Source organism: Camarhynchus parvulus, chromosome 10, assembly GCF_901933205.1.
Source record: "Camarhynchus parvulus chromosome 10, STF_HiC, whole genome shotgun sequence".
In the NCBI taxonomy this organism is placed as follows: Eukaryota; Metazoa; Chordata; class Aves; order Passeriformes; family Thraupidae; genus Camarhynchus; species Camarhynchus parvulus.
In genome coordinates, this window is record NC_044580.1 from 17668579 (window position 1) to 17696573 (window position 27995).

A 27995-nucleotide genomic window follows, 5' to 3' on the forward strand; every position below is an offset into this window, starting at 1 on the left:
TTTATTCTTCTTTCCTTCTTATTTTCTATGCTGAGAACAATGGAGGCAAGGTTTGCAGAGGGAGGTAATATCTTTTTTTAGACTGACTGAAATAATTAGAAGAAAAACCAGGCAGGCTGTTGGGTACATGAGCCCTCCAGCAGGCCTGAAATAGCTGCAGAAGTCTGCAAAGCTGAATACCAGTGGAGAACAATAGCTCTAAGCATGACTAGTGTTAACCACTTCTGCTATCAAAGACCATTCCCCAGCTGTTTTCCTTGGGGCATCACCCCTCTGCCAAAATCCACTGTCCAGAGACCACCCCGTGGCCAGGAGCCACTGCTGTGGCTGAGGGAGCCACGTGGCTACACAGACCTGAGCCCTGGACACGCTGCATGCTGGTTCATGGAGCATCCCTCACCTCTCTCCATGCTGTGCCCTGTCCTGCAGCTCCTGGGGCCTGGCCTGACCCCAGCCCCAGGGACACTGTGCCACCCCAGACCCTGCCTCACCCCCAGGACTCTGCCTGACCATGAGGACTCTCTGATTTCAGGCACTGTCTTACTACAGGAGTCTGGCCTGACCTCATGGGACCCTCTCTGATCCCTGGGGACCGTGTGAGACACCAGGGAGCCCTTGACCTTTGGGACCTGCTGATTCCAGGAACTCTTACCACGGCGTCTAGCCTGGTCCCTGGGGACCCTGCCTGACCCCAGGATCTGTATGTGACCCCGGGGACCCCGCCTAACCCTGGGGATCCTATTGGATCCTGGGGACCCCGGCAGACACAGGGGGCCTTCTGATTCAGGGATCCTCCCATTTCAGGGATCCTCCCATGTCACAGACATTGTCCCACCACGGGGTTTTTCCCTGATCCCTGATGACCCTATCCGACCCCGGGGATCTCTCCTACCCCGAGCTCCACGTCCCACTCCGGTTTTCCTGTCATCCCTGGTTATCCTGCTCACCCCAGCGTCCATGTCCCACCCCGTAGCCGCCGTCTGACCGCACGGACCCCGTTCATCCCCCTCCCCTGGGCTCAGTCCCAGCCCGTCCCGGGGGCTCCCACCCCCGTCGGCGGCGGGGGGGGGCCGGGGCCGGGGCCGGGCCAGGCGGGGGGGCCGGGCCAGGCGGCGGCGGGGCCGGGGCCGGCGGCGGGGGCATCCCCGCCTCCTCGCTGGCAGCGCCGGAGCCGCCGGAAACCCGGCGGTGCTGCTGCTGCCGCGGCTTCGGCTCCCCGAGAAGTTGTTGCCGAGGGAGAGCGGCGGGGCCCGGGCCGGCACCCCCGGCCCGCCCGGCATGCCCGTCCGCCCGGAGCCCAGCGGGGCAGCGGGGCGGCGGCCGAGCCCCTGAGCGGGCGGCGAGGAGCCATGGAGCAAGTGAGTCCGGCCGGAGCGGGACGGGCAGCGGGGGGACCCCGGGACAGGGAGGGGCGACCCCCGAGCCAGGCGGGAGAAGCGCCTGCCGGGGCAGGGGGACCGCCCCGGCCACTTCGGGGCGTGTTCGGGTGTTCGCCGGCGCTGGGACATCCCGGCCCCGCTGCGCCCGGGGCACGGCGGAGGAGACCGCGGGGCGCGGGGTTCCCCATCCCCGGCAGTCCCCGGAGCGGCTCGGACAGAGCCTCGGCAGCGCATCCCCGCAGCCCTCGGGATGTTGGACCCGGCCGGGAGGGGCTGCCGGGCTCGGCCGGCGCTGGCAGAGCCGGGCTGGCTCCTCGCGTGCTCGGGCCACCCCGAGTGACTCCGCTGGGGTGTTGTCCTGCCCTGCTGGAGCCGGGCCTGGGTCGAATCGCCGGCCTGGACATGACTACGCACCTCCAGACTTCCCCACTTCTGTTCTGCTCCTCCTTTCTGTTTGGGACGGGTTTAACTCGGAGAAGGGCAGTGGTGCTTCTTCTGCACATGGTTTTCATGTCCATGGGATCAGACACCCCAATAATCCATCCCCGTGAGGATTGATTAAAATGCCACAAATTTGTTGGCAAGTTAAACAGGTCGCTTTCTCCCCTCGTCTGGCCACGCAATTATTCCTGCTTCCTTTCCTTGGATGAGGTTTTGCTGCTCATGCACAAAGAAAGCTCCCGGTAGGACGGACTGCCGGAGGACTTCAGGCTCTGTCTGGTACATGCGATCCCTGTAGCTGTGGCTTGTCTCTCCCCCCTCACACCCCCTTATTTCAGCTCCCAACATTCTGTGGCAAGAATGAAAGCTCTTTTAAAACAGCAGGGAGACAGCAAAGCAGCCCAAGTTGGTAGTGACTGAGGGTTGTTATTATCCGCTGGCATCCATGAAATTAATCCACAGCAGAGAAACTGCTTCCAGCTGGTGGCTGCCGGCCAAAGGGGCTTCACACTTACCCCAGCACTGGCTGGCCCTCTCACGGGCTTCTCTTCTTTACTGATACGTGAATCCTCCAAGGATTGCTTGTAGAAGGGGTGTCAGAGGCAGTTCCCCAAGTTCCACGTGGATCTCAGCAGTTTGTTTCCAGTGAAACAATCTGTTCTGCTCCAGCAGGCTGGGGAGAAGTGGAAGTGCTAACAGCAAGGTTTGGGAGATAACGTGGAAGGGGAGAAAAAGAGTGGACATGCAGGGATGCAGGTTGTCTCTTGGGAGTTGTTCATCAGCACCTTGGTAGAAAGGAGTGTGTGATAGTGAGATGCTTGATTGAAATGAAGTTGATGTAACTGCTAAGGCACTTCTGTGATCTGTGTAACTTTAAAAGCACCACTGTGATTCACCTCTTGGGAGTTTGTTTTGTTGGAAGACATGGAGACTATGTGGGTTTGTGGGCCCGTAAAATACAGGGCAGGGGAGAAAAAACTGCCTAGTTGTTAAATAAAAAGCCATCTTGTCAGATTTGGGTTCTCTGCTGAGCTGCAAAATGTGAGGCTAAACCAAGCTGAAGGAGTGGAACTCCTGTTTCACCTCTAATGCAAAAATGGCTCCTTTGGGTTGGTTTTGGGAGCGATGCCTTTGGCCTGAGCCAGCATTGGGATATCTTGGTTCTTCCTTCATTTACACTGGCTCACTTGGCTGATGTCAGGGGGCTTCTTCTATGGAATTACCACAAGAATGAATCCAGCCCAAGAATATCCCAGGAAGGATATCTGAATATTTCTTGTAGAATGCTCATATATAGCTGAGTTAACAACAGCAGCTCATATCTTTGTGTCATGCTCCCATTTTAATTGTGGAATTGCAGGCAGGGGACACAGGACGGACACAATGCCCTGCTGCTGGTGCTCTTCCCTGGCCAACTTCCCCTTGCCAGTTTGGGGCAGGGCTGGCAAAAAAATAATCTGCAAAAATGTCAGGCACCATTTCTGAGACTCTTCTTGCTTTTGCAGGAACAGTTTGCAGTTGAATCATCTGGGTTTTTATGTCCTTAAGCTGCAGGTGAGGGATTACAGCACCTGCCCCCCTTATGGGATGTGCTGGGTACGTGTGAGGTGGAAGCTGCTGACCCAGAGCCCAGCAGCTCAGCATCCCTTTGAGTGCTGGATCTCACCCCTCACATCTGCCATGTACCAGGGACTGGGGAAGGCAGCTCAGGCTCAGGTGACTCCTGTGCAGTGCAAGGGGCAGAGCCCTCTGCTTGTGGCTGCTGTCACTTGCTGAGACCAGCACTGTCCATCTCATTGCACCTTCCCTCTCCTGGGCTGCTCAGCTGGGGCTTGCAGTCAGGGATCCTCTGTGTGGATGCTCCCAGGTGCCAACAGGAAATCCTGCCTGGTATGGAGGGTTCCCCCATGCTTGGCTCCTTTCAGGCAGGAGTTCCAGCCAGGGCTCCTGAGTGATCTGAGGAGCTCCAAGGCAACCCTGCAATGCCAACAAGGGAGGTGGAGTCCCTGAAAGGCTGGACAGCCAGACCCCAAACCAGCTCTGCCCTCACCATGCCTTGTACAGAGGTGCCAACATGAGGTTGTTTTTCAGAGGTAGATGTTAGGTGCTGTGTCTTCAAAGGGAGTACTTTTATTTTAAAACCAGTGTAGTTTTTGCTCTGCGGAGCAGAGCATGGATAGACATATTTACCATGTGACTTCAGCCTTTCTGCCAGGTGGGGAAAAAAAAGCCCAGCAAAAATTCACCTGCCAAGCAAAAAAAAGCCTTAAAAGAGTGAAAACATTTTAGCAGTTGTTGGTCAGGACTCACTTGAATAAACTTCATACAGCGACATCCATGCACAAGTGCTACGAGGGAGGTTGAAGTCCATGCCCAATTATCTAAAAATGACATCAAAAGGGTTCTCGATCAGGAAACCAGCAGGTCTGTATTTGTGCAGGAATTGATGTTTGCTGAAGTCGCAGATCTCAACTGAATACAACTTCCTGGCAACCTAAAAAGTCAAGTTTAAAAAAAACCCACCCTATGTAGTTCCTCCATTTCCCGGAAAACTTTTTGATGCTCAGTCATCCTGTATTGTGGCCATTTCAGATGCAGCTCAGTATAACTGAAATAACTTCTACAAAAGGCACCGAGGTTGTTTCTACAAAAGGCACCGAGGTTGTTGCAGGTTTCAGCCCAGTTTTCTTTTAGGTGAAACACAGTTTATTTGAGTTTCTTGTTCCCAGTCTGCACCCGAGCCTACCAGGAAAGCCCAGCCCCTTCCAGATCTTAGTGGAGGTCAGAATAAATGTGGGTGCACGGGGTTTTTAAGCTGTTTTTCTTCTTTTTATGGGTGCGAGCTCCCTCTTTGGAATAAGAGCTTACCCTGATGAAAGCTGCTGTCCAAGGGTGTGTTCAGTGGGAGTTTGGTGCATGAAAACAGATTCGTTAGCAAGGCTCTCCTCCAGATTTTTGAAGCTTGTCCATACACACTTGCTCTGTCCTGGCTGTGAGAGTATCCAGCTCTGACTCTGTTCCATGCATTTGGGATTTTCTCATGTTATGAAACAAGATGTCTGAGCTCCAGCTGGTCCAGTTGGTGCGGTGAGGGCCATTTTGGGATGTTTGGGGCTCTCTTGTCACACATCTTCTGTTTGTGTGCCAGCTCTCTGCAGCAGGATTGCTGCTATTACACATGGGGACATGGAGAAAACTGAGTCTGGGGGACAGTGGGGTCCCTGGGAGGAGGTTGGAGGATTTGGGCTTGGCCACTCCTGACAAATCACAAGGTTGGTGAGGTGATTGTGTAAGGGGATTTGGCTGAGCAAGGGATTCCTCTTGCCTTGCTCCAGGGAAAGAGGCTTACTGAGGGGTCCGTGGGGTGTGGGGAGCAGCAGGGTGCTCCAGGGGAGGGGCACAGGGATCCAGCCTCTGCAAAGGCTCTTCCAGTGCACTGGAGAGGAGGAAAGCTTTCATCTTTAACCTTCTGGGAACATTTTAATGGGGATGTGGTGAAGCCCTGTCCCTCATGCTGTGGATTTGCCCGCAGGAGTTGGTTTGGGGATGGTGACCAAGCAAAGACACCTAGAAGAGGAGCTTGCAGAAGTGGCCTTGGACTAAAATATGAGTGTTGTTACTGATGCCAGCAGAATCCATCATGCTGGGATTCATCAGAAAGCTGGGGAGCAAAGAGGAGAGGAATCTGATCTTTTTCAAGGTGCACTTGGTGCACGAGTGAGCAAGGAGTACCTCCCCAGAGAGGGAAGCAGAGCCCCTGGGGGAGCAGAGGAGCAAGGTGGACTTGTTGCCATCCCAACAGTGTCTCCAGGGATGGATGGGGTCTGTGCCCACTTACCAGTCCTGTGAGAGCTGTTGAGTTTTCCTCTGGAAGATGCCAGTCTCCCATTGTGATGCAGTGGGGAGGGACCACAATTGGTGGGTGCCAAAATCTTCTCTGGGCTGGCTTTCTGATGATGGAAACTCCTTATGCCTTCTGTCCTTGCAGGATACAAAGGAGGAGGTCTCAGAGAAACCCAAGTGTGCTCCAACTGCAGAGAAATATGGCTGGATTAAAAAAAGCAGCGGGGGGCTCCTGGGACTGTGGAAGGATCGTTACATCCAGCTGAGGAAAACACAGCTCATGGTCTACGAGGATGAGGTATGGTCACAGCTAATGGCCTTGAATGAGGGGCAGGAGCAGGCCCCTGGGGACACATGCATGTCCCTGTGTTTTTTACTCTTCCCTCCAGCCCATTCCTTTTGAAAGGGCTTCTCCAGATATCTGCAGGAAGGGTAAACTCTGTAAAAGAGACAGCAGCTGCGTTTTAAATATATTATATATTATAAATATTTTAGCCACTGAATATTTTGACAGAGCCTTTGCCAAAATAAAAAATGGGGGGCAGGACATCCTGTGAGAAGGTGAACGGAGTAAAGCTTTGGGCGGAAGCAGGATATGTGCAATGAGGTTTTGGCTTTTGAAGGATAAAAGTGATTGTAGCAGGCTGACTTCCCACCTGCCACTTGAGGGGATGGCAGGCAACCCTGCAGCTGTTTGGCACCCCTCAAGCAGCTCAGACTGTTGCCAGCCAGACTCTTCAGGGTTTCTTTTAGCCACTGAAGGATGCACAGTGAGATTGTGAGTGCTTGCTGTCCTCCTTAAGCACGGACAGTCTGGATTTGGCTCATCTTTTCCCTTTACTTGAGCCAGTTCTGAGCAAAGGACCCCTGGGAGCCTTGTCCTGGACTTCCCTAGATAAACTGCATGCCTTAAGTTCATGGCCACACTTCGAGCTGTTTCCAGACAAATGAGGAGTAAGAGCCAAGCCAAATCTGTCCTGCATTTTCAGGCAAAAAGAATGAAAAGTGCAGAACTGCTCCTGCCAGGATGCAAAGGTGGCTTTGTCCTGAGTCAAGCCCTTTTTCCTGGGCTGGAAGCTGCTTCTGCAAGAGCAGAGTTTGCCCCAGAAGTTGGAAATTACAGTGCAGAGCGCAAGCTACAACCAAGAGGGGTGTGAGATGAGGGGTGGGTGGGTCTAAGCCCTGTGGTGGCCTGTGTGTGCAGCAGGGTGGGGGACTGTGGTCTGCTCAAGGACCACGTGCCTGTGAGGTGTGAGGCCCAAGAGGATCTGGGTCATGTGTGGGCATCAGGACAATATAAAAGCAAAATCATGTAAAGCTTCATGTGCAGTGTGTCAAGGGAAGAAGAATGGGGAAATTTCAGCAGCTGCATTGCTGTGGTGGTTTCAGGAACAAAGGACTGATAGTGAGTTCAGTTCTCTTTTTTAAAAACATACTCTTGCCTAATAAAAAAGATTTGTTATAAACAATTTAGGTTAAAGGGTACTACCTCTTCCCTTATGCTGAACACTCCTGCTCTTCCCAAATCCCAAAGCTTTCTGGTGTCTTTTGTTCTTAGCTGTGAAATGTCATGAAGAGTGCAAAAATAATGACAGGAGAAGTCAATGTCAGGTGATGAGCAGTTCAGAAGGCAGGAAAAGCAAGGGGGAGTTCTCTTACCCAGAGGGATGCAGCCTGGTCCTGCAAACTGTTGACTCTCTCTAGATCATTTCCCAGTGCCCTGGACACCTGTTGACTCCAGCTGAAGCTTCAGGAACTTGAAGATTCAAAATCTATAAACATGACATAGGTTTTTTTTAAAGGGTATGCCTTTAAAAACAAGATACATGGAGGCTCTCATTACCACAAGGGAAAAGGAGGCTTTTAAAGTAAGATTAATTTTCACAGACATTCAGAAGAAGGAAAAAATCCCAATCATTTAAAGGGTTATTTTATTATCTCAAGAAGGAAAATGGCATTTGTAACAACCAGGCATAATGTTTTCTGGTAGCCTGCGGATTGTGGTAACATCCTGTAATAAATTGCATCTGTAAGCTACAGTAGCTGCAAGGTCCCATTATTGTAAATAAGGGATCATGTTAATATCTATAGGCTATTAAACTGGCTTACAGTGAAGTCAAATGTCTTAGGAGAGGAAATTGCTGCAAAATTATCTGGTAGCACAATAGGATAACATGTGATTGTGCAGACTTACTACAGGGAAACCAGAGGAAATGGCAATTTTCTGCACTCTGGAGGGGTCTTGTTGCAACAGAATTGAGGCAGTTCATGTTTATTACTGTATTTATCTTCCTTTAATGTGAGTCAGGGCAGTGTGGCTGTCTCTACCTTACAAATGGGGAACTAAGTTTCTGAGATGGGAAGGGTTGATGTCTAGGCAGAGTCTGTGGTGCAGTGTGCTATGGTGGTTTGCATTTCTGGAGTTCAAGGTGCCATTTTTCCCACTGGACCTTCTCCACATATCTGCTCTGTGTGACCCTGGAGAAGAACACAGCATTCCAGACCATCCTCAGGCTGAAACATTTACAGATGGGATTGTTCAGTGCTTGCTGAAAAGGAGATAAAACCTTGGGCAACAGGAATAAAAGACATCTCTCCATATTTATCCTGAATTAGACTTGGATGGGTTAAACGGGGAGGTCAGCTGCCATGTGGGCAGGCAGGTTTGGAGGCTGAGCCCTTCAGCTGCTGAGCCCATCAGATTTCCAGGAACTGAGTGGTGCCTTGGACTCAGTGTGCTTTCTCAGTCCCTCCCATGTCCACCCCTTCACAAAGGGGTGCTAATGTTGCCTTTAGCGGTTGTTTCCTATGCAGGCCCTTGTTGATGCAGTTGCATGAGCCTGGCTGCACTTGTAGCTGAGGTTTAGGTGCAAAACGAGCAGAGGGGACGGCCAACACGAGATACAGACAAGAACATTGTACATTGTTGCTGGAAAGTACAGTCTGAGCAGCACACAAATACCATATATCATCATCAGTAGCAATCTCCGGGAACGTGCTGGAGATTGATTCCCTGACCTGCCCTGGGAACGTGTTCCCCAAGTTGCATCTGCTAGTCAGTCTTTGGGTTTGGTTTAAAGCAGAGCCACCTCCTGAAGCAAATGGCAAATGCTTATTGTGTTACCTGGAGCAGATGGGGTGAAAGCCATCCCACACGGCTTCAGGTTTCTTTCAGAGGATGGGGAATGAAGGGAGATGGATTTCTTGTTCTCTGCTGTGCCTGCATCTACGGCACCCTCCATCTGTACCCTCACCTAAATGAAGATGCAGTTAAGCCAGATGTTTGTATATTCCATACCCAAATGTCAGGAAAGGAGGCACTGATGCAAGTACAGGGTGCTTGGATCCCAAGAAACTGCTGTGCAGGTCTGCACAGAACCAAGTGGGTTATTTTCTAGTGGGGTTTCTTGTCTTCTTGTTTCTGCATATTCTTGCAATAAAAAAACCTACAGAGTTGTTTGGGTTTTTTTGCCTGAAGACCAGGCAATGCAATGTAGGGTGACTAGACAGATCAATATCATCACTTCATGGATTAGAAAGCATCAGTCTCGAGTTTGGATTTTTTTATCCCCTAAACAGTGCAGCTAGTGCCTAGACCTGTTTTCTTGTTATTTTAGGGTTTCTTTGTAAGTGTATTATTTGACAGGGAAAAATCCTACTAGATTCTAGAGACCAGAGGATCCACTTGGTGTTCAACAAATGGACACAACACCTCCATTTTGCCCCTGATAAAGTGATAGCAAGGTATACCCAAAAGTGATTTGTTAAAACACTTTGAGAGCCTCAAACAGAGAAATAAATTATTATTTCAGAGTTAGACATTTTACACTGAATGGAGGGTCTCAGCCACTGAGTGAGTGTCAGTGAGGAGGTTTTTGCTGGGAATTACACCTTCATATAAATAAAAATTTCAGGGAGTCTTTCCCCCCCACCTTTTTATAAACTTTTCATTAAGGAAATTTGCCAAGTGTGATTCTTCAGTTAAGCACATGCATTAATATGTCCAGGTGTTCAGTAACTTTCTTCTTAAGCACCCAGCCAATAGACACAGATATGTTTGTCACAGGATGTGCTCATGAAGAGTTAATGGAATAGTTTTTCTGCATTAAACCATGAATGTAAGGGTTCTGTACCAGGATTGAGCTTGTCCAGAACGTGTCAGGGCAGGACTCTGGAAGTGACCTTGTCTCTGCATGGTGCTGAGTGTCCTTCAGGTCCCAGGAGGCTGAAGGGACCTGGGGACCTGCGTCAGGGTCGGGTCTTTCGTTCTTTATCTTAGTGTTGCAGGACAGACATAAAGGATCTCTTTGTGACCCAGGTAGGCTCACAGAGTGGGGATGGCTGCTTGCCAAGGGTAAAACATAGACAAAAGCTCCATTCTGCTGCTCCCTGAACTCAGATGCTTTTCCTTTGCCTCATACATGGAGTTTTTATATTTCTCTGGCTGCTTTCTTCCCTGCTTTCCCTGAAGAGGATAACTCACTTGAAAAGTTCAGGTCCCTGAGATGACGGAACCATTGCTTGAACAGTCAGCGTGTCTCTGGGAGACAGCATCCTGCATGTCCCCGTCCTCTCTGCCCTTGTTCCCTCACCAGGTCACAGTCCCCAAAGCCTCGCCAGGGAGAAGACAGGCAGCTGGAAGGCAAGAGGCAATCTCACAGCAAAACCACACCTTTCCACCCTTCCAAGTCCCCTTGTTGCCCAGCTTGGTGTTCTACAGCCCTTAGGACATGGCGCACGGCTTGCACAGGGAAGAGTTCCTGTCCAAGAGGCAGGACGGATGGCATGGACAGGGAGGGTGACAGGGGCTCTGCTGGGGACAGAGCTGCTCTTGAGAGCAGGGAGGGTGGGCAGGAGGCTTGGGGCTGGTGTCAGCTCAGAGCACTGCTGAGCTCTGCATCCTGAGCCCAGGGAAGGAGGGGAAGGAGCTGGGAGCTGCACTGGCCGTGCGCAGGGCTGTAACGTGGGCGGTCATCCTCCGAAGGCCAGGATGAGATCACCCATCCCCGAGGCATGTATTCCTGACCTCACCCTTCTCTGTCATTTCTTGGCCGCAGAGGGGTTATTATTTCCATCCCTGTCCTTTTGCAGTGACATTGTGATACCAGGATTGCAGCAGGAGCCTTCAAAGGGCCCGATAGTGTCAGCAGGATTTTATCGGCTGGGTTTTAGGTTTGGGCAGGATTCATCTCCTCCTCCTAGTATGCCTTTTCCCAGTTCACATTCACCTACTCAGTGTTAAATGAAATAAACAGTAATGTCATTAAAATAATAAACCTAAATTAGATCCAGACGTCCCTCGGTGGCTCAGGACTTGCTTTGTGTACTGGCATCAGCTCTGCCGGGCCCCCATCCCCAGATAGGAGGGTTAAAAAAACTGAAACGCAGGCCGAGTTCTGCACAGCGACTTAAATGTCAAGTGGTAAAGGGAGGAAATTCCCCGCAGCCCACTTCCCTCTGAACTCTCCATTCCCTGCCTCCAGCCACGCAGCAGCTTCCTGGCTATGACATGTTTCCTCATCCCACACCCCCTTCTCCACTACAGAAATTGCTAAATACAAACTCATATGGGCACAAGGAGCTGCCCTGGGAGCAGAGCCTGAGATGGGGGTGGTTATGGCCAGCGATTTTAATTCAGGATGGTACTGGAGAGGTTCATGAGCCATGCTGACTGTAGCACTTCACTGGCAAGAACTGCTCTGAGATTCTCACTGCTCATTTGTGCTTAGCAAAAGGGAGCTTTGGTCTCTGCTGGGCTACTGAGACATGAAGAATATTATCTGCCCAGTGTTACGCTGCAATTCCTATTAGGGATGGTGCTCTGCAGCTGAACTGAGCCACGCACCACGTGTGGAATTTTAGTTATGTTGCTGGGAGAAATGAGCCAAGATCGTGGCCGGCAGTCATCAGTGGAGATACTCCAGAGATAAATATTCCCTGCTGAGATGCTGGCCCAGACAGTTTTGCCTGCTGCACAGGGCTGTATTTCCAATCCTAAGCGTTTTGACAGCTCAGAGTGTGGCTGCAAGAGGACTGTGTCCATCACACATGGCTCCTGCTGACCTTTGTGATGTGAGGACCAGTCTGCCCCAGCTCAGTGTGGCAACAGGGCTCCCCTCCTATCCCTGCTCTGGCTCAGGCTTCCTGAGGGGGCTGCTTGGACCATTGTGATGCTTGTGTCATCTTCCCTGTGAAGAAGCAGAATCACATCTCCTCCTTTCATTGTGGGATGGAGGTAGTGTCACTTCTGGCTGCGGATGCCGGGATGAGGCTAACAGCAATGACAGAAGCTGGTGTTACTGTCCCCAACCTGTTATTTGCTCAGCCACTGTGGACCACTAGGCCTGTAGCTTAAAGACCAGGGTATTTTCTTAATGAGATGCCAGCCTGATTTATGGGGCTTTCTGCCTGCATGCAGGTTATTTTAAGGCAGAAGAGTTTTTAGACAGTTGCAAAGGGAAGAAATGCAGAATTTGATGGTCTATGATTGATTTCAATGCCTCTTTTTCATAGTAATGTTTCATTCCCTCTCTGCAGGATGAACAGAAGTGCATAGAAACGGTGGAACTGGAGAGTTATGACAAGTGCCAGGAGCTGCGTGCACTACTAAAAAGGAAAAATCGTTTCATTTTAATCCGCTCCCCGGGTAAGAAGGTAGGATTGCCTTTCTCATCACCCTCGAGTTTGCTAACTCCAAAGTGAGTTCCAGCCAGCTGTGCCCAGAGCAGATGAAAAGCTCTGAGACTGAGCTCCTTGGCTGCTGGGAGAATGACCTGTAGCTGTGAAGGGTGTACAGTGTGTAAGAAGGAAGGCCACTGTCATGTAGATTTCTTTCTTGTTGTGGGGAAAGCATCTTCCTGTGGCTCGACCTTTTCCTCTTGGCTTTTTTCCCCTGCCTTAGCATATTCTTTCTTCCAGTACTCCCTAAGTTGTACTTCTTAGATCATTCCCTGTGGTTCCTCCATGTCTTTTGAGCACCTGTGGATGCTGCAGCTTTGCCCAAGTCCAGTGAAATCAATAATTCCAATCCATGTACTGAGACAGTTCCTGGAGTTAGAACCATTGATCTCAGAAACTCCAGTGCAAATTTACTTGCAGCCAAACAGTTCCTAGGAGAAAAGATTTATTTTGTAGAATTCATGAAACCCTACATCTGTAGCTTCCTGCACAGCATCTGGTTAGATACAGAAGCTAAAACCAGGCTGGCATTGCAAAGTGACTATACATCCATCTGAGCACTGGGTGTATGCAAGGACATCCTGCTTTACTTCCTATCTATAGTCATCATCACTACACCTCTTTTGATGTTCTCCTTAGCTCCTACATGCATGCTATCCATTTCAGCCTCTTTATGGGCTAGAATTCTTCATTGTTGCTTTGGGGTATCACACTTTGCCTTCTAATTTCAATGTGATTTTTTTGGCCTAAAAGTTCTTACTAAATCTCCCCATGCAAATCTGAAGTTGCGAGGGACAAAACACATTCATTTCCATAAGAACATGAACAGACACAAATACCAACTTGCTGCATTCCCCCATCTCCATTTTGTTTAAATAAATGGAGATTGTTTAGTCCTTGTTGTCACTGTTGCTTATTCTTTCACTCCAGTCACTTAGTGTTTACACATATAATAAGACCCCAGCTGAGTTCAGAGCACCATTGTGCTAAACTTCATTCAAAACAACAAAACAAGGACTTTCCTGCCCCAGAACCCTGGGCTAGTGAGCTCCAGCAGAGCACTGGAGCCCAGAACACATTAGGAAGGAATTCTTCCCTGCAAGGGTGGGGAGGCCCTGGCACAGGCTGCTCAGAGCAGCTGTGGCTGCCCCATCCCTGGAAGTGTTCAAGACCAGGTTAGATAGGGCTTGGAGCAACCTAGAATAGTGGAAGGTGTCCCTGCCCATGGCAGAGCGGCTGGAACTAGATGTTTTTTCTCTTCCAAGCCAAATGATTCTAGGATTCTGTGATTCTAAGTGTACATCTATTCCCAGGGAGGCCAATAATAAATACCTTGTGTGCTCAGAGATGGGCAGCACAGTAGGAACAGGTATTATCTGCCAGTATGTTACTGAGAGAGAATTGTCTAATAGCTGCATATGTCTCTGCAGTGCTCCATGAATCAGTACAGGGTGTGAGACCTGTTCCTAAACCTTTCATTTCTTGCAATGAGAAAAATATGCCCAAACTGTGCCCAAAAGGGTAACTTCATCCTTTTGGCATGCTGGCAGGTTTACAGCTACCCTGTTTTTCATGCCACTGATTCAATGGAGACCTAGATAGAGGCTACTTTTTATAAGGCTCTTTTGGTGAAAAGAAGGGCTTTTATAAATGAAAAGTTCCCTGTTTGTGGCTCCCCTCCTGCCCTTCTTTTGGCTGGGAATCTGGTGAGGGTGTTGACACACAACATACTTTGGCAGATGTTAGCACAGGCTTCAATTAGGAGGCCAGCGTACACAACTGTCCTTCTTCTGTTTTGAAATACACAGCTGTGGCGATATATCAGTTAAACATTTTCCATTTGGGAGGCTTGCTGCCATCCACAGTTTAAAATCACCCTGTGAGCCAGCTTGCCAAACCCTGCCACATCTTGCTAGGGTTTTTTTCTTTTCACCTTCTCTCCTGAGCATAATGGTGAGGAATAAGTTTGAGGGACTTAGCAACAAGCTAGGAAAGGCCATTTCTGTTTCAGTGCAAAAATCTTGAATACAGGGAGCCCAGTTTACTTGCAGGGGAATCCCAGTTTAAATCTTGGATGGGATATTTTTGAGCAGAGATGAATCAGTCAGTTAAAACTACTCTGCAGCTGAAGTTGCACCTGAATAAATAAGTTGTCCTGCTAAACACTGGTCGTTGATGAATATACCCCAGATTCTGCTTGGCCTGTTGACAAGGATGACATTTTTGTTAAGCTGTGACAATATAAGCATGTCACACGCCTGCACGGGTACGGAACTGAAAGAAAGCACTGCCCCCTGAGCTTCAATTCTTCAGTGAAGGAAGCTGGCAGTGTGCAAAAGCCCCGTTCTGCTTAGAAATCTCAAATGCTTCATTCCATCCACAGCAATTAAGTGAAAACTTTTGGATGCAGAGAGCTGGGCTTCTAAGAAAGGGCAGTAGCCTTGGCCTGGAGACTTTAAAATGTACTACTCACAATGCAGAAAAGCAATGTAAATGATGCTTGGTGTAAACTCTGAAAATTACCAAGATTGGCACAAGTCTGGTGTTCAGTGGATCTGAAAAGCTTCAGCTGCAGAGAAGTATTAATATTGGGAAGAGGATGGTAGTAAGGAAAGAGTCCACCAGCAAGTCCTGCAGCTTCTCACACCTGTGGTCAGGGATGGAAACTTCCATTGCTTATTTTTTCTTCCATCAATTTTTGAGGTACCTGGAACTGCCTTCACCAGGGGCCCAGCCTGAAAGCTGCAGCAGAATGCAATGAGGTTTGGGGAAGTCTGCTCCTGGGGTCTGCCAGTCTGGCAGAGATGCTGCATTATTCCCAGAGATGATGTAGCTCTTGGTTCAGCTACAGAAAACCACCAGAATCCTCTGACAGTCATCTCATAGAAACATTGAATGGTTTGGGTTGAAAGGGACCTTAAAGATCACCTAGTTCCAACCTCCCTGTCATAGGCAGGGAGTCCCTTGTCTTCTCCTTTCCCCTTCTTGATATATGACCTGACAAAGTCATGTAGAAGAAGGCAAGAAATGACCTCCCATCTGGCAGATAGACTCTGCTGCACTCATGGTAGTTAAGATGTTACTGACCCAGCTCTGCTGCAGCTTCTGCTGGAGGTGACCACCCTGTACCAAAAGTCAGCAGAAGGGAACACATCCCCCAGCAGTTTACAGGCAGTTCACAGTCCAGTTTAGCCCAGCCCAGCCTCACCAGGCTTTGCACTGAAACAGATAAGGACCAAGCACAGGTTTGTGCCACCTACCTCTGCAGCAGATCTGCAGAACTGCTCAGCAAAGAAGTGTTGGTAACAGTCTTAAACTGCAGCTACAAGCTCTCCAGAGCTTGTCTGTTAAATCACTTAGCACAGGTACAACAGACTGACCCCAGGAACACTTCTCTTTCCTGGAGAGCAGGCTTGGCATTGCCATCAGGCTGTCAGTGCTGGAGAAGACTGATGTCTCAGGGAGGACAGGGAGCAGGGAGGGAGCTGGTGCCCGCTGCTGTCACGGACAGTGATCCGTGTGGGAGCTCTCCTGCCTGAGGTCTCAGCAGTGATTCAGCAGGAGCTGTGCTCTGCCCTGAGGAACTGTCAGTAAATTGTGTAGCCTGCATTCATGGCTTACAATGGTCACTAGGTTTGGCCATGACAGCTTTTCCTGGCACATCAGCCTGTTGTTTATGGCATGACTCAGTCTCAGCTGGCTTAGCAAGAAGGAGTGCAAATGTGTTACCCTGCCTGCTGCCCTCTCATACTGGTGTCACTGACTCTCTGCCTTAAACTCCTGCTGGAGAGCAGAACCTGCTTCATGTTTTGTAGGAAATACCCATCTTTAGATGCATGTGCTGGTATCTGTAAATATTCAAATGAGTAAAGATACAGACCAGAGAAATTAATTTGTTCCTTGTTTGCTGAGAGTCTGGGAGTCTCAGAGCACTGTGCAGAGTCCCAGTGACAGGCAGGACTGAGACCAGCTTCTTCCTGCCTCCCCTCTGCAGCTTCCTGCTTTACAGAGATCTCCCATCCTGGTTTGGGTGAGCTTCCTCTCCCCAGTGCCTTGGCTGAGGAGAGGAGCCACAGATGGATGCAGACAGACCAGGGACTGCCAGGCAGCAAAAGGCTGTGGCTGGCAGCAGCCTGAGCACAAGCCTCAGAGCCCCAGCAACCTGACTCTGCCTTGGTGTCTGTAGATGTGTTATAAAAAGCAGAGAAAAAAAATTCTAAAATACCTGGGTACTGGGAGCAACCTGCCCCTCTGTGTCACAGCCCCAGGGAGCTGTGCAAGCAGGGAGCAGGGCTGCAGCAACATGAGGCTGGCACTGCCCCCACTGCCCTGTGGGTCCCACTGTGCTGCTCATCCTCCCTCACCCAGCTCCCTTCTGCTGCCACCATGAGTCCCTTTCTCTCACCATCCACTGGATCTGCATTTGATGGCAAAGGGTTGCATGCCAGAGGGACATCTCAGCTTCTCATTAACAAGGAACCACCCCCCTGAGGTTCTCTCTGCTCTGCCACAGAGTTGCTGACACCAGTGCTTAGTCACAGACTGGGAAGCTTTATTTGGAATGAGGCACAGAAAGTGGCATTGCAAGAGGAAGCTTGAAGTGAGGCAGGAATCCTTCCCCTGAACAACGTATACGGAGATTTCTAAACCCTGGTGCAGGCTGCCAGGTCTTTGCCAGGCAGTGCAGCAGCTCAGCTGCTCACAAGTAGAGCTTTTTCATAAGCTTTTATAATCACAAAGCTTTGGGGCAAAATCATTTCCAAACAAAAAAAGTTTTTGAGCACACACAAAACCAGGCCAGCTTGGACTAAAACAAAATCTGGCCATTGCTCTGTTTTGGAGCCTTGCCTTCCCTTACATTCCCTGGTTAGAGTGGCTCTTCTGCATCCCAGACAAAGGGCTCTTTTTCCAGAGGGCTGTGGGTCAGGCCCTAACCTCCCCTCTGAGCTCTCAGGAAGGCATGTGGTCCTGTCACCTTACGTGCAAACTGATCAAATAAAGAATCATTCCCCAAGTTATTCCTTAACTCCCTGCTTGCCATGATGGTTGTGAGTGTCTGGCACTTGGAAGCTGTGATGTAAATCCATGGCACTGACACGAAAAATAAATACAGAAAGGAAGAACAGTTGGTTTCTAACAGCGAGAGTGGGTGTAAGGAGATCAGGCTTTAGTTCTGCAGAATTTCTGATGGTCCCTTCAGAAGTTGCTGAGACCCAGAACAGTTGCTGCTTTGTTGTGCCATGAACAGGGAGCTGCTAAGAGCACTCGACTGTCAGTCACCATTAGCTTTGTCCCCCTCATTTAATGTAGTCCCTGTTTTATATAGACACTGCTGTGATTTTGGAATGTGGGGCCTCATTTACAAAAAGGCTGAGGCTACAACTGCTCTTGAAGGCAATGGGAAAGTGCAGAGTACCTTATAAGGATGTTAAATACCCCAAAAAAACTGCTCCAGGCAAAACCCCCATGAGGCTGTGTTTTGAACAACCTCTCTGTAGCTCCCTTCCCCACCTGGAAGAGGTGGATAATTTCAGTTGCCCTGAAAAGGAATTTGTGAAGCCCCCTAGATACTGTAGTGATAAGCAGGAAAGAAAAAAGACTGTCAGGGGAATCAGTAATTCTGTTTTCAGGGCAGGGCTGGAGCAGAGTGAAATCAATAAGACATATTGACCCAGGAGGATAAAACACATGATGGAATAACTGAGTAAGAAGTGCCACCCTGTTGTTAGGGATGGTGCTAGGAGGAGCACACACAGCAGGCTGACATCCCTGCAGCCCGGAAACAATGGGAGTGTCTGACTTTTCAGTGCTTCATTTTGCAATGTTGCTGGTGTCCTTTAGCACAGGAGTATTCCTGTGTGCCTGTGCAGTGTGGGTGAGGGCACCACACGGAGCTGTTTGGATCCCAGCTGATCTGCCATGGAGCCACCTGTAAGGTGAAGATGATATTTCTCTCACTTGGAGTGTACTCTGGGGCACAGCTACTATAATACTGGTGATGTGCTCAGAGGAAATAGCAGTGAATTAAATAACACCCTGCCTACTGTCACTGCTGTGGGCAAGAAGAGATTGGAAACACTGAGCAAAGCCATGGGGCTGTCCTGGAGGAAGGGAAGAGCTTGCTGGCTGGAGGACAGGCCATACAATCACCCATCCTCCCTCCTTATTTGTGACCTATACTTCTTGCCAGTTCCCTCTTATATGACCAGCTCTTCCCTTCTTCTTGGGGCAGCTCTTCAGACCCCAGAGAGTGCCTGTCTGCAGTGTTCAATGCTGGATTTCATTTGCAAACAGAAATAAGATATGGTGGATTTTTGCACTTACATTGCTCTTACGCCTCATTGTGTCTGTGCCCAGCTGGGTCAGGGTTAGAGCAGCCAATGTCAGTGCCCCACATTCCAGTATCAGTTCTGTTCTCCAGAGCCACAGGAACAGGGAAGCAGGCAGAGCCCACTGCATGCAGCCTTCCCATTCCTGGTATTCTGGAGGAAGTGGGAGATAAAATGTTTTACTTCATCTGAACCAGCCAGTATGACTTGGACTTTCAGTCTGACTCTGTGCAGTGTGACCATTTGCTGTACAACTCAGTGATGCTCCAAGAGCTATTCCAAGTGTTTTGCAGAAGGGATAAACTTACGTTTTCACTACTTTAGTAGTTACCAAAATAAAACTACAACAAAAAGCTGTCCAGCATAACAAAATCATGTTCATGGGAGCTATGCCAAAGCACAAAGGAATCTGTAGTTTAAACACAGGCTAGAAGTGCATGTTATATAGAAACTGAAGTGATTCAGAGGTACCTCTGGTCCTGACAAGGAATGCTCAGGCAAAAATTCTCTCTCTGCTCTTGCAGGTTCATGATATCAAATTTCAAGCTCCATCTTTGGAAGAAAAGGAATCGTGGATAAAAGCTCTTAATGAAGGGATCAATAGAGGCAAAAATAAAGTATTTGATGAGGTAAGAGAAACAGTTTTCAAACTCCTATGTTTCTGTGTCTGTTCTCATCCATGACTCCTTTAGCTAAAAGCAGAACTTGCCTGAACTCTTGTTCTCATCCTTCCTGCATGCCATTCATGGTCCAAGGAAAGAGAAAGGTGGTGTGCAAGGTAGGGCAGGTTCCTTCCCTTCAGAGCTTGGGATCAGAGGATTTCTGGGAGTTCCCTTCTCCCAATGGAAGCAGCTGGTGGAGAGAGGCAGCTGCAGCTCTGAGTTGTGTAGAGCTGGGATGCAGCCTGGAGGGATCATCCCTCATCTTCCCCACACTGCCATGGTCCTCAGCACCAAGCAGCCTGGAAATGGAGGTACTTGATTAGGATACAGCCCAGTCTTCAGGACTGGAAAAGTCTGAAGTGACTCAGTCCACCAGCTATTCTGCCTGCAGTCTGGTGGAAAGTTACTCCATGGTGCTGGCCAAACCTGCCTGCCTCTCAGCCGGCCCCAGCATACCTGCACTTTCAAATTCTCCTCCCATCCTGCTGTATCGAGGGGAGGATGAAAATTGCACAACCTAGAGCCTGTTTAACCTTGTCCTGCTTAACCTTGTCCCTCTTAGTTTGTAAGTCAGCCCTGAGCTAAACCAAGGGAGCAGCATCTCTTCTGCAGTTCTTTCCGTAACTGAAAGGAAATTAACAAAACCACCACCATGGGAAAAAAAAGGAGAAAACGAGCAGGGTAAGGAGGGACAAGGAAATCAGCAAAACTGTTTAGCAAAGGAAACCAAAGCAATGAGTAAAAGTTCTGAGAAAAGGGCTAACTTGTGTAGATACAGTGCGAGAGGCGTAAACTCTGAGAAGTTGGGCTTTGCTTTTATCCAGTACAATGGGCAGTGAACTCTGCACACCCTTCAGCAGCACAGCAAGGTGGGATCTTAGATCACCTCCCTGCCCTGTGAGGTGAGGTTATCCTCCTTACAGAAGGATCCAGCCTCTAATTCTAAGTCATTCCAGTAAGGATCAAACCTCAGATTTAAAGTGTTTCCACATAGGCTAGGCACAGGGTAATGGGTCAAGCCCTCAGCTTACTTGGATTATCTGTTCTCCCCTGAAGGAGCTGTAAAACCACTCTGCCATACCAGCCATTTTTCTCTTTAAATCCTTATTTCACCCTTGCCAGCTTTCCTCTTGTATAAACTTGTGGTACCAAGGACACACAGATGTTTCAGTGTCCCTGGTCACTGGGTGCTGCCCCTCCATGGGGAGCAGACTCCAGCCCTTGGCCATCAGAGTGTGGGTGGATGGTCACAGAGCCAGCACAGAGAAATACCTGTCAGGGCACTTGGACTTCCCTCCTTAGGAGTGTGAGGCAGTGCATTTCTCATCTGATTCCAGGAAATAAATTTTTTTAATTCAGCTGGATCTGCAATTAATCCAGGTCAGTGCTCACACCTTCTCCCCAGCATCCTGCAGTCATTAGAGCTGTGGAAGGGAAGGGCTGAAACAAAGTGCTGCTGATACAGTTCACAGTCAGGTCACGGTTATTAATGAGCTTTCACCTCTAAGATGGAAACAGCAGTTTTGGTGCTGTGTTCTGCCATGTGCAGGAGCTGGTCCAAGCACAGGGTGCAGTGAGGACAAAGCTCCTTGTGTCCTTTTTTCTCGGCCTCTTAGGTGGAGATGAGTTTAGCCACTGCAAACCTCTGAGACCTTAAATATCCAGCACATACGTGCAGGGCTTTGCAGGCAGGCTGTAACTGAGCTCTGAGGTAAAGACTAGAGGTGAAATGCTTCAACATTTCATGTGTGACAGTGACAACTTTATGGACATGTCCTGAGAAATTAATGACCCTCTTCCATTTTTGTTTTTCTCCTCTTCCCCCTGTTAAAGGTGAAAGTAGACGAGAGCCTTTCCTTGGACCACGTGACTCGGGACAGGGTGAAGGTGTCCCACGGACGTCGGCCACCCACGAGAAGTCACCTAAAGGAGGTAAGTGCACCCTGTTGGAGTGAGCCATCCCACCAGCTGGGATCACCCAGAGCTGCTCCTGCCACTCAGGTACCAAACCCCAGGGGAAATCCCAGGTATGGACAGCCCAGAGAAAGCTGACAAGGGAAAAAACTTCCTGCAGGAAAGACTGTGCCAGCACCTCTCTAATGAAGCTCCAGGTTCCCATAGATCTCTATCAGCTGCAGCACGTTACCATATATTTAGCTTTTCCTAACTCATAAGCTACTTCACCATCTGGTCAGAGCCATTAGAGACTGAAGCTCCTATATTTATTTTCAAAGACGTGATAATTTTGTAGCCACAGTGGTCTAAAGGTAGAAGAACTGCATGGTCCACGGGGAGAAGCTGTATTTTTATTAAGCTAACTGGAGAAAGCAGATGAGCTTTCAAGCTTACAAGCCCTTCCCTAGGTCTGAAACAGAATACATTATTCTCCCAGGCAGTTTTATAGACTAACCTGTCTACTTTTAACTGATTTTCTGGGTCTGTCACTTAAAAAAAAAAAAAAAAGAAAAAGCCACAAACCTGCATTTCATTTCCAAGGGAGAGGTTCTTACTAATGTTTGATTCCTGTGATTTATGAAGAAGTTTCTACAGACAGATTGATATTTTAGCCGAGTGTTAATCACAAGCAAGGAAGGTTTTTAAATCAAACCTTCTTTCTTCAGACTTCCAAGACCCTGACTTATGTGCCTGCACAACACTCAGATGACCCTTGTGCAGAAAATGAGATACCCCGAGACTTTTTACTTTGCATAGAAATGGAGGGAGAGTGTCTCTCCCAGAGAAATGCATGAGAATGAATCATAGATTCCCATCCTCCAGAAAACCGCAGAAGAAAACATGACAAAAGTCACAGCAACAATGAACTGTGGATTCTGTTGCCTAATACGGGTTCAGTTAAGGTGGGGAGCCCTTCCCTAGGCACTAAAAACATCTCTCTTCCCTGCTCAGATCACTATTTTCACAAGATACCCCTGAGGTTAATACCTCTAAGATGTCTCACCCTCAGCCAAAATCAGGGGAAACTGACTTACAAATTCAGCAGCAGGAATGAGGGGATAGAGCCTGCAGAAAGATGTGTATCATGGCTGCTGGCTGCAGATTCATGAAGGAAATGGCATGAACATGGATATTCAGTGTTCAAAGCAGGCTAGGTGAGGATGGGTGAGCGCCAAACCACCAGGATGCAGCTTGCCTCCGTCTCTCTGCTGGGCTGGAAAGGCAGAGAGAGGCTTTAACTGAAGTCTCTGCAATGCAGGAGCCTGGCCCTGGCTGCAGCTATGCCTCTGTGTGGTTTTGGTTCCTTCACACAGGAACTGTCACTGCGGTTCTGCCTGTGGGGCACTGAGCTTACACACTGCAGTGTCTTTGCTAAGTCCCTCCTTTTTAGGAAAACCTCCCTACTAGTGAGATTTGCACACAGCCTGTGATCTGAAGGAGGTTTAACCAGCTGAGGCTTGGCCCTGGTCAGGCCAGGATGACATTGGTTAGAGGAAGCAAGCAGAAGGCAAAAGGATTACATTCCCTGGCCAAGCAATCTAAAGATCAGCTTGGTTTATGACAAGCTCAAAAGCACAAAAGTGAGCCTTTGGGGGGGCACATTGTAAATGAAGGGGGTATAGGGATCCCACTACCACAGGACAAAGAATAAAATGGCAGAGCTTAACACTAGCACCCACAGGAAAACCAAGAAATTAGGTTATTGTGGTACAGGCTTTAAGACAGTCTTTTCAAATGCAGTAGTAAAATAAGTTCTGCACTTTTCTTAGAATCAAGGGCTGGGTTGGAAGGGACCTTAAAAATCATCTTCAAGGGCAAAGAACCTTTCACTAGACTAGGTTACTTAGAGCCCCTTCCAGCCTGGCCTTGAACACTCCAGGGATGGGGAGTCCACAGCCTCTCTTGTTACCTGTGCCAGGGCCTCACCACCCTTATAGTGAAGAATTTCTTCTGAATATTTAATCTAAATCTGTCCTCTTTCTGCCTAAGGCCATTCGCCCTTGTCCTATCACTCTATGGCCTTGTGAAAAATCCCTCTCCAGCTCTCTTGGAAGCCCCCTTTAGGCACTGGAAGGGGCTTTAAGGTCTCCCTGAAGCCTTCTCTTCTCCTGGCTGAAAAGCCCCAACTCTCTCAGCTTGAAGCAGCAACCCCTTGTTTGCCATGCTGGTTGCAAGGGTTTTGCACTTTAACTTGAAGTTAAAGGATGAAACATAGAATCAATGATAGAAATGGAAAACTTTCTCTCTTGTTTTTCAGGCTGCCAAGTGTACATCAGATGGTATCCTGCGACTAGATCTGGATATAGTAGACAATGGACCACCGACCTTTGATTCCACTATCAGTGAAAGTGACAATGAAGCACCTCAAAAAGAAACTCCAAAGCCCCCTATGCCACCCACAAAACCCACTGGCACAAAAGAAAACCAGGAGGCAGAGAACAATGTTCCTGACCAGGAACATAAAAAACCTCTGTCTCCTCCGCTGCCTCCAGATAAGAAACTTAAGGAAAGCATCAAATCAAAGGACAGTGTGAATGCCAAGGAGGAGGACTCTGGAATTCCAAAGGAGAATGTGGAAGAATCCCAAGCACCAAGTGAGGAGAACAAGGAGAACCTCGGTGAGGTCAGCAACAGGGATATATCAAAAGCTCCAATTCCACTTCCTAAGAGTGTGCCAGACAAGCTGAAAGTAGCTTGGGACCAACCAACCATTGAACCTAAAAAGACAGAAGACTTGGAATCATCAGGAGATGATGGCAAAGACAACCTGGCTGAGATTGCTGCTACAGACATTTCAAAGCCTCCTGTTCCTCCTAAGGTTTTGCCAGAGAAAATGCTTGCCACAGAGAACTCCAGCCATGGTGACCTGGAAGCTGGGGGCTGGGAAGAGCAGGACTCTGGCAGCTCCAAGTCCCCAGTGAATGGGATCACAGCCAGCGAGGTAGCAGAGTTCACATCCCCAACAGCTGAAACAGAAGAAGGAAATGGGAGGACCGCAGCCGAGAAGGAACTGCAAACTTCAGCAGAAGAGACAGAGACTTCCTTAGCTACAGAAAAAGACCACGAGGGTGTAAAAGCAACTATTGAGAAGAAAGATTCTACAGAAAACACTTCAGTTCTCAAACTTCGCTGTTCTTCTCTGGGAGACTTGCTCTCTGATTCCAAAAATAAACAGAGAGTACTTCCAGGCCAAGGTTTCCCAAAGGATTCCCATCAATGCATAGCTAAAATGGAGGAGAAAGTTGCTAATGAAAGGGAAAAAGCAGAAAAGCTTCTGCAGAAGGTTTTACGTGAAGGTTTGGAACAGGCCCAGGAGGGGAATGGACCCCCAGTGGTGGCAGAGACGTTGCTCAATGAGGCAGTAGAACAGCTTCGGCAAGCTTCACAAGTTTTGCAAGAAATTAAAGGTCTTGGAGAACTGAAAAAAGAAGGAACACAGAAACAGAAAGAAAAGCAAAAGGATCTAGTGACTCTTTATAGGAGAAGTGCTCCCTGACACACTTTGCAGAGACTTCTTTCCCAAAATCAAAGCTAAACATTTGCATTTATGATTTGTACCATTGCTAGGCCAGTGTTTAAAGATGGTGTTTTGCTGTGCACACACCATGTTTGTGGGACAGAATTGAGCTTTCAGTTATACCATCTTTCTTTCTTCATGTTGTACATACCAGTCTGGTTCTAATCCTCTTAGCAGAGCAGAAGGTTACAGGACAGTGAACAGTTTCAAAAATGTGAATGCTCCTTAAGGATTCTGTCCAAAGTCCTTTCAATGGATCAGGCCTTAAAAATTACTAGTAATTAGACCAAGCCAGATTTTTTGAAAGGAGCAGAATGGCTATTCTAGCAAAAGCCCCTGTCTCTCTGTATTTACAGGCAAGCAAATACCAGATTACACTGGCACCTATCTGGTTTTCTCAGTTAAATCATTTAAGGATAAATGTAGTCAGTGTTTGTTCGCTTGCTGGCATGGTTTCCCAGACCACCTGGCCCAGTGACATCTAGGAATGTAAAGATAAACGGTTTAATCTTCTCCAAAGATACTCATAAAACCACATCCACCGTTAAAAAGTGACCTCACACAGAGGCAAACCAAACTGGCCAATTCCTGACTCCAAGTAGTGTCCCTGATGTGGAGCAGCTGTATGAAGGCACTTTGAGGCTGGCTCTGCAGTGCTTTAGGCGTGCTAAGAACTGTGTGAGTGAACACAAGTCTCAAAGCATCATTGCCAGGCAAGTATGGATTGTTCCTCTTTCATTAATAGGGAAATTGAGATTACACTTGGCCTGTGAAAGTGTCTTCTACCAGGACAACACATTTATTATTGAGGAACGTACCTATCTGATAACTCTGAATTCCTTCAGCATTGTTAGGACCAAATAGCCAGGCATTTGGAGAACTTGTGTTCAGGAGATCCCCAGGAGAGCTGTCACAAAGCAGCTTTGGGGATGTGTGTTCCCTTAGTGTTGTCTTGGGATGTAACTGACAGGAGCATACACATCAGGCAGTGGGTCTGGATGAGATCCCCCTTCCCACTGAACACGTCTCTACCCACTGTGTCCTGGCCAGCCTGAGAGCCATGGTTTGGCCCAGTTCTCTCTAATTTACACACATGGAGGGAAAGGCATTTTGCACACAAAACTTTGGGGCTGGTCCCAATGGCTGAAGTATATGAAAATAAAAATGCATTGCTATGGAAGGGTCTGAGGAAAGCATTGCAGAAGGCTCCAGCACAATTCCCACAGCCTCTCCTGTCCACCACAGTTCCTGTGGCCTTCAGTGATTACAGCAGTGGCAAAATTGTGTCTTTGCACTGTGTAGCCCCATACCCGAGCTGGGCCCTCTCCCCTCTTCTCTGTCCTTGCTTTGAGGAGAATTGTGTGACAGCCCAGAGGGCTTCTCCTTTGCTTGAGCCAGGCTCTGGAAACATGGAAAATGGCAATCTTCCCAGTCTGGTTTTAAGGAGCAACATGCTGCCTAAACTCTTTGTTCAGCACTTTGTTCTTAGCTCATCCGTTTCTTTTTCTCCTCATTTCCCAGGTCCCACAAGTCTGCAGGGGGCTGCAAACACCAACCACAGCAGCAGTAAGGTTTCCTTTGAGCCTCCTCTTAGGCTAGGCATAGGTACTTCAGGTATGAGCACAGAAAGGTTGGCTTTGGGCTTCCAAACACCCTGGTTTCTACCACCTGGAGCCAGCAAGACAGATAATGACCATAACTGATGCTTCTGCCTCTTTTGATTAAACTAGTCTTGGTTTTGGTAATGAGTCCCCCTCTCAAGACAGACACAGATGTTGTATGAGAGTTCACTTGTTATTCTGCCACATGGAAAGTTCTACATGGTCAAACACTCAGGGCTCAGGTGCCAAAAAGCTTTGCTTTGAGGCAAGAAGTTTCCAGTGTCCTAAGCCCACCCTGAGGCACACAGCCTGAAGCAAACTCTGGACCGGTGCTATTTGCTGCCATGGGTTCAATGTGAACTCTGGGTCATATTCATCTTTCCAGACACACTTAAAACAAGGGCTAAGAACACAGACAATATTCAGTGCCTATCTGCTATCTAAATGTATTTTTCTGCATGTGCACTTTTGTTTACCGAACACTGTGTGGTATGAATGTGAGCTGTCAGAACCTGGTGTGCACTGGAAGTGGAGGGACACCAGCTCCAGAGAGCAGGCAGGCTTTTGCAAGATGCAGTTCTGTAACAATAGATAGATGGGGGAAAACCCAGTTCACACTAACAGGAGCATACACAAACCAGGGCAAACTCTGGCAACAGGTTCATATCCCAAAGCTGAAGCCAATCCTAAACTTCAGGACAGGCAAATCAAAGCCTGGCACTGAAATCCAGGAGAATGACAACAGCTTATGGGGTAGCTCAGTCCCCTAATTTATACACAAATGCTTTTGCTCTCTCCAGTGTTTTCTTGTGGCAGTGTGTTCTGTGGATACTTGTCTAGCAAAGTGCTGGTGAAAATACCCTGACATCCCTCTCTGTTACAGCCAAACCTACAGGATGTGCTTATATTTACTGTATATTTTTATATTGTACTCAATATTCTAATGAATAAATGTCTGACATGTTACTGAATAGCCATCAGTAGGAATCCTAACAGACAAATACCCCTTACATGTTAGGAAACGGGCAAATTAAATCATTTTTCAACCTACAGCTAATTACTGTATATGCTGTACTAACAGATCTCACTAGATTTGTATTATGTCTTGTAAATAAGTATAACTTAAGTGGAATCTCTGTATCACCCAGTAACTTTACTGCTGCAAATGCTATGGTAGAGACTCTTGGTTTTAACTATTTTTTCTAATAGATTTAGCATTTTCATCCTAAAATATCCAGCCTTCTATGGCAACTCCCACCTTCAGTGTACATCCTGCCACCATGCACTTTTTTTAAAATCTTTCTTTAAACATGCATTTAAACTTGCCTCTAATTCCTGGCTGCACTAAGGTTAGGGGGCTTTGTGCCTGAAAACCCTCTGGGCTTGGAGTGCTGGGGTGTGAGCCTGTGTTTTGGGCTGTGCCACCAGTTTACATGTCTGTGACAGGAAGGAAGTGAGTTTGAAAGTGAGCAAGTGTGGATGACGGTCTGAAAAGCAGCTGCTGCAGCCCGTGGAAAGGCAGCACTTTGTCTCCTGTTTGTAAAGAGCTTTGAGATTTGGCAATAAAACCTCCTTTTGAAAATCTGCTG

The 27995-nt window shown here is 48.4% G+C and overlaps 1 protein-coding gene across 1 annotated transcript; it reads left to right on the forward strand.

Annotated features, from left to right (window-relative positions):
- Nucleotides 1–1132: 1132 nt before the first annotated feature.
- PLEKHO2 (pleckstrin homology domain containing O2) lies at nucleotides 1133–27988 on the forward strand. Its single transcript, XM_030955202.1, has 6 exons — nucleotides 1133–1358; nucleotides 5809–5961; nucleotides 12201–12317; nucleotides 19195–19299; nucleotides 21166–21264; nucleotides 23546–27988. Exons 1-6 carry the CDS (start codon nucleotides 1350–1352, stop codon nucleotides 24782–24784), a joined length of 1722 nt encoding a protein of 573 aa, XP_030811062.1. The 5' UTR covers nucleotides 1133–1349; the 3' UTR covers nucleotides 24785–27988.
- The last annotated feature ends 7 nt before the right edge of the window (nucleotides 27989–27995 follow it).

Bases quoted from the DNA above. Each gene is read 5' to 3' on its own strand.
- PLEKHO2 (XM_030955202.1), top strand. The intron at 12,318-19,194 runs GTAGGATTGCCT...CTGCTCTTGCAG, and splicing joins TCCGCTCCCCGGGTAAGAAG to GTTCATGATATCAAATTTCA. The intron at 21,265-23,545 runs GTAAGTGCACCC...CTTGTTTTTCAG, and splicing joins CGAGAAGTCACCTAAAGGAG to GCTGCCAAGTGTACATCAGA.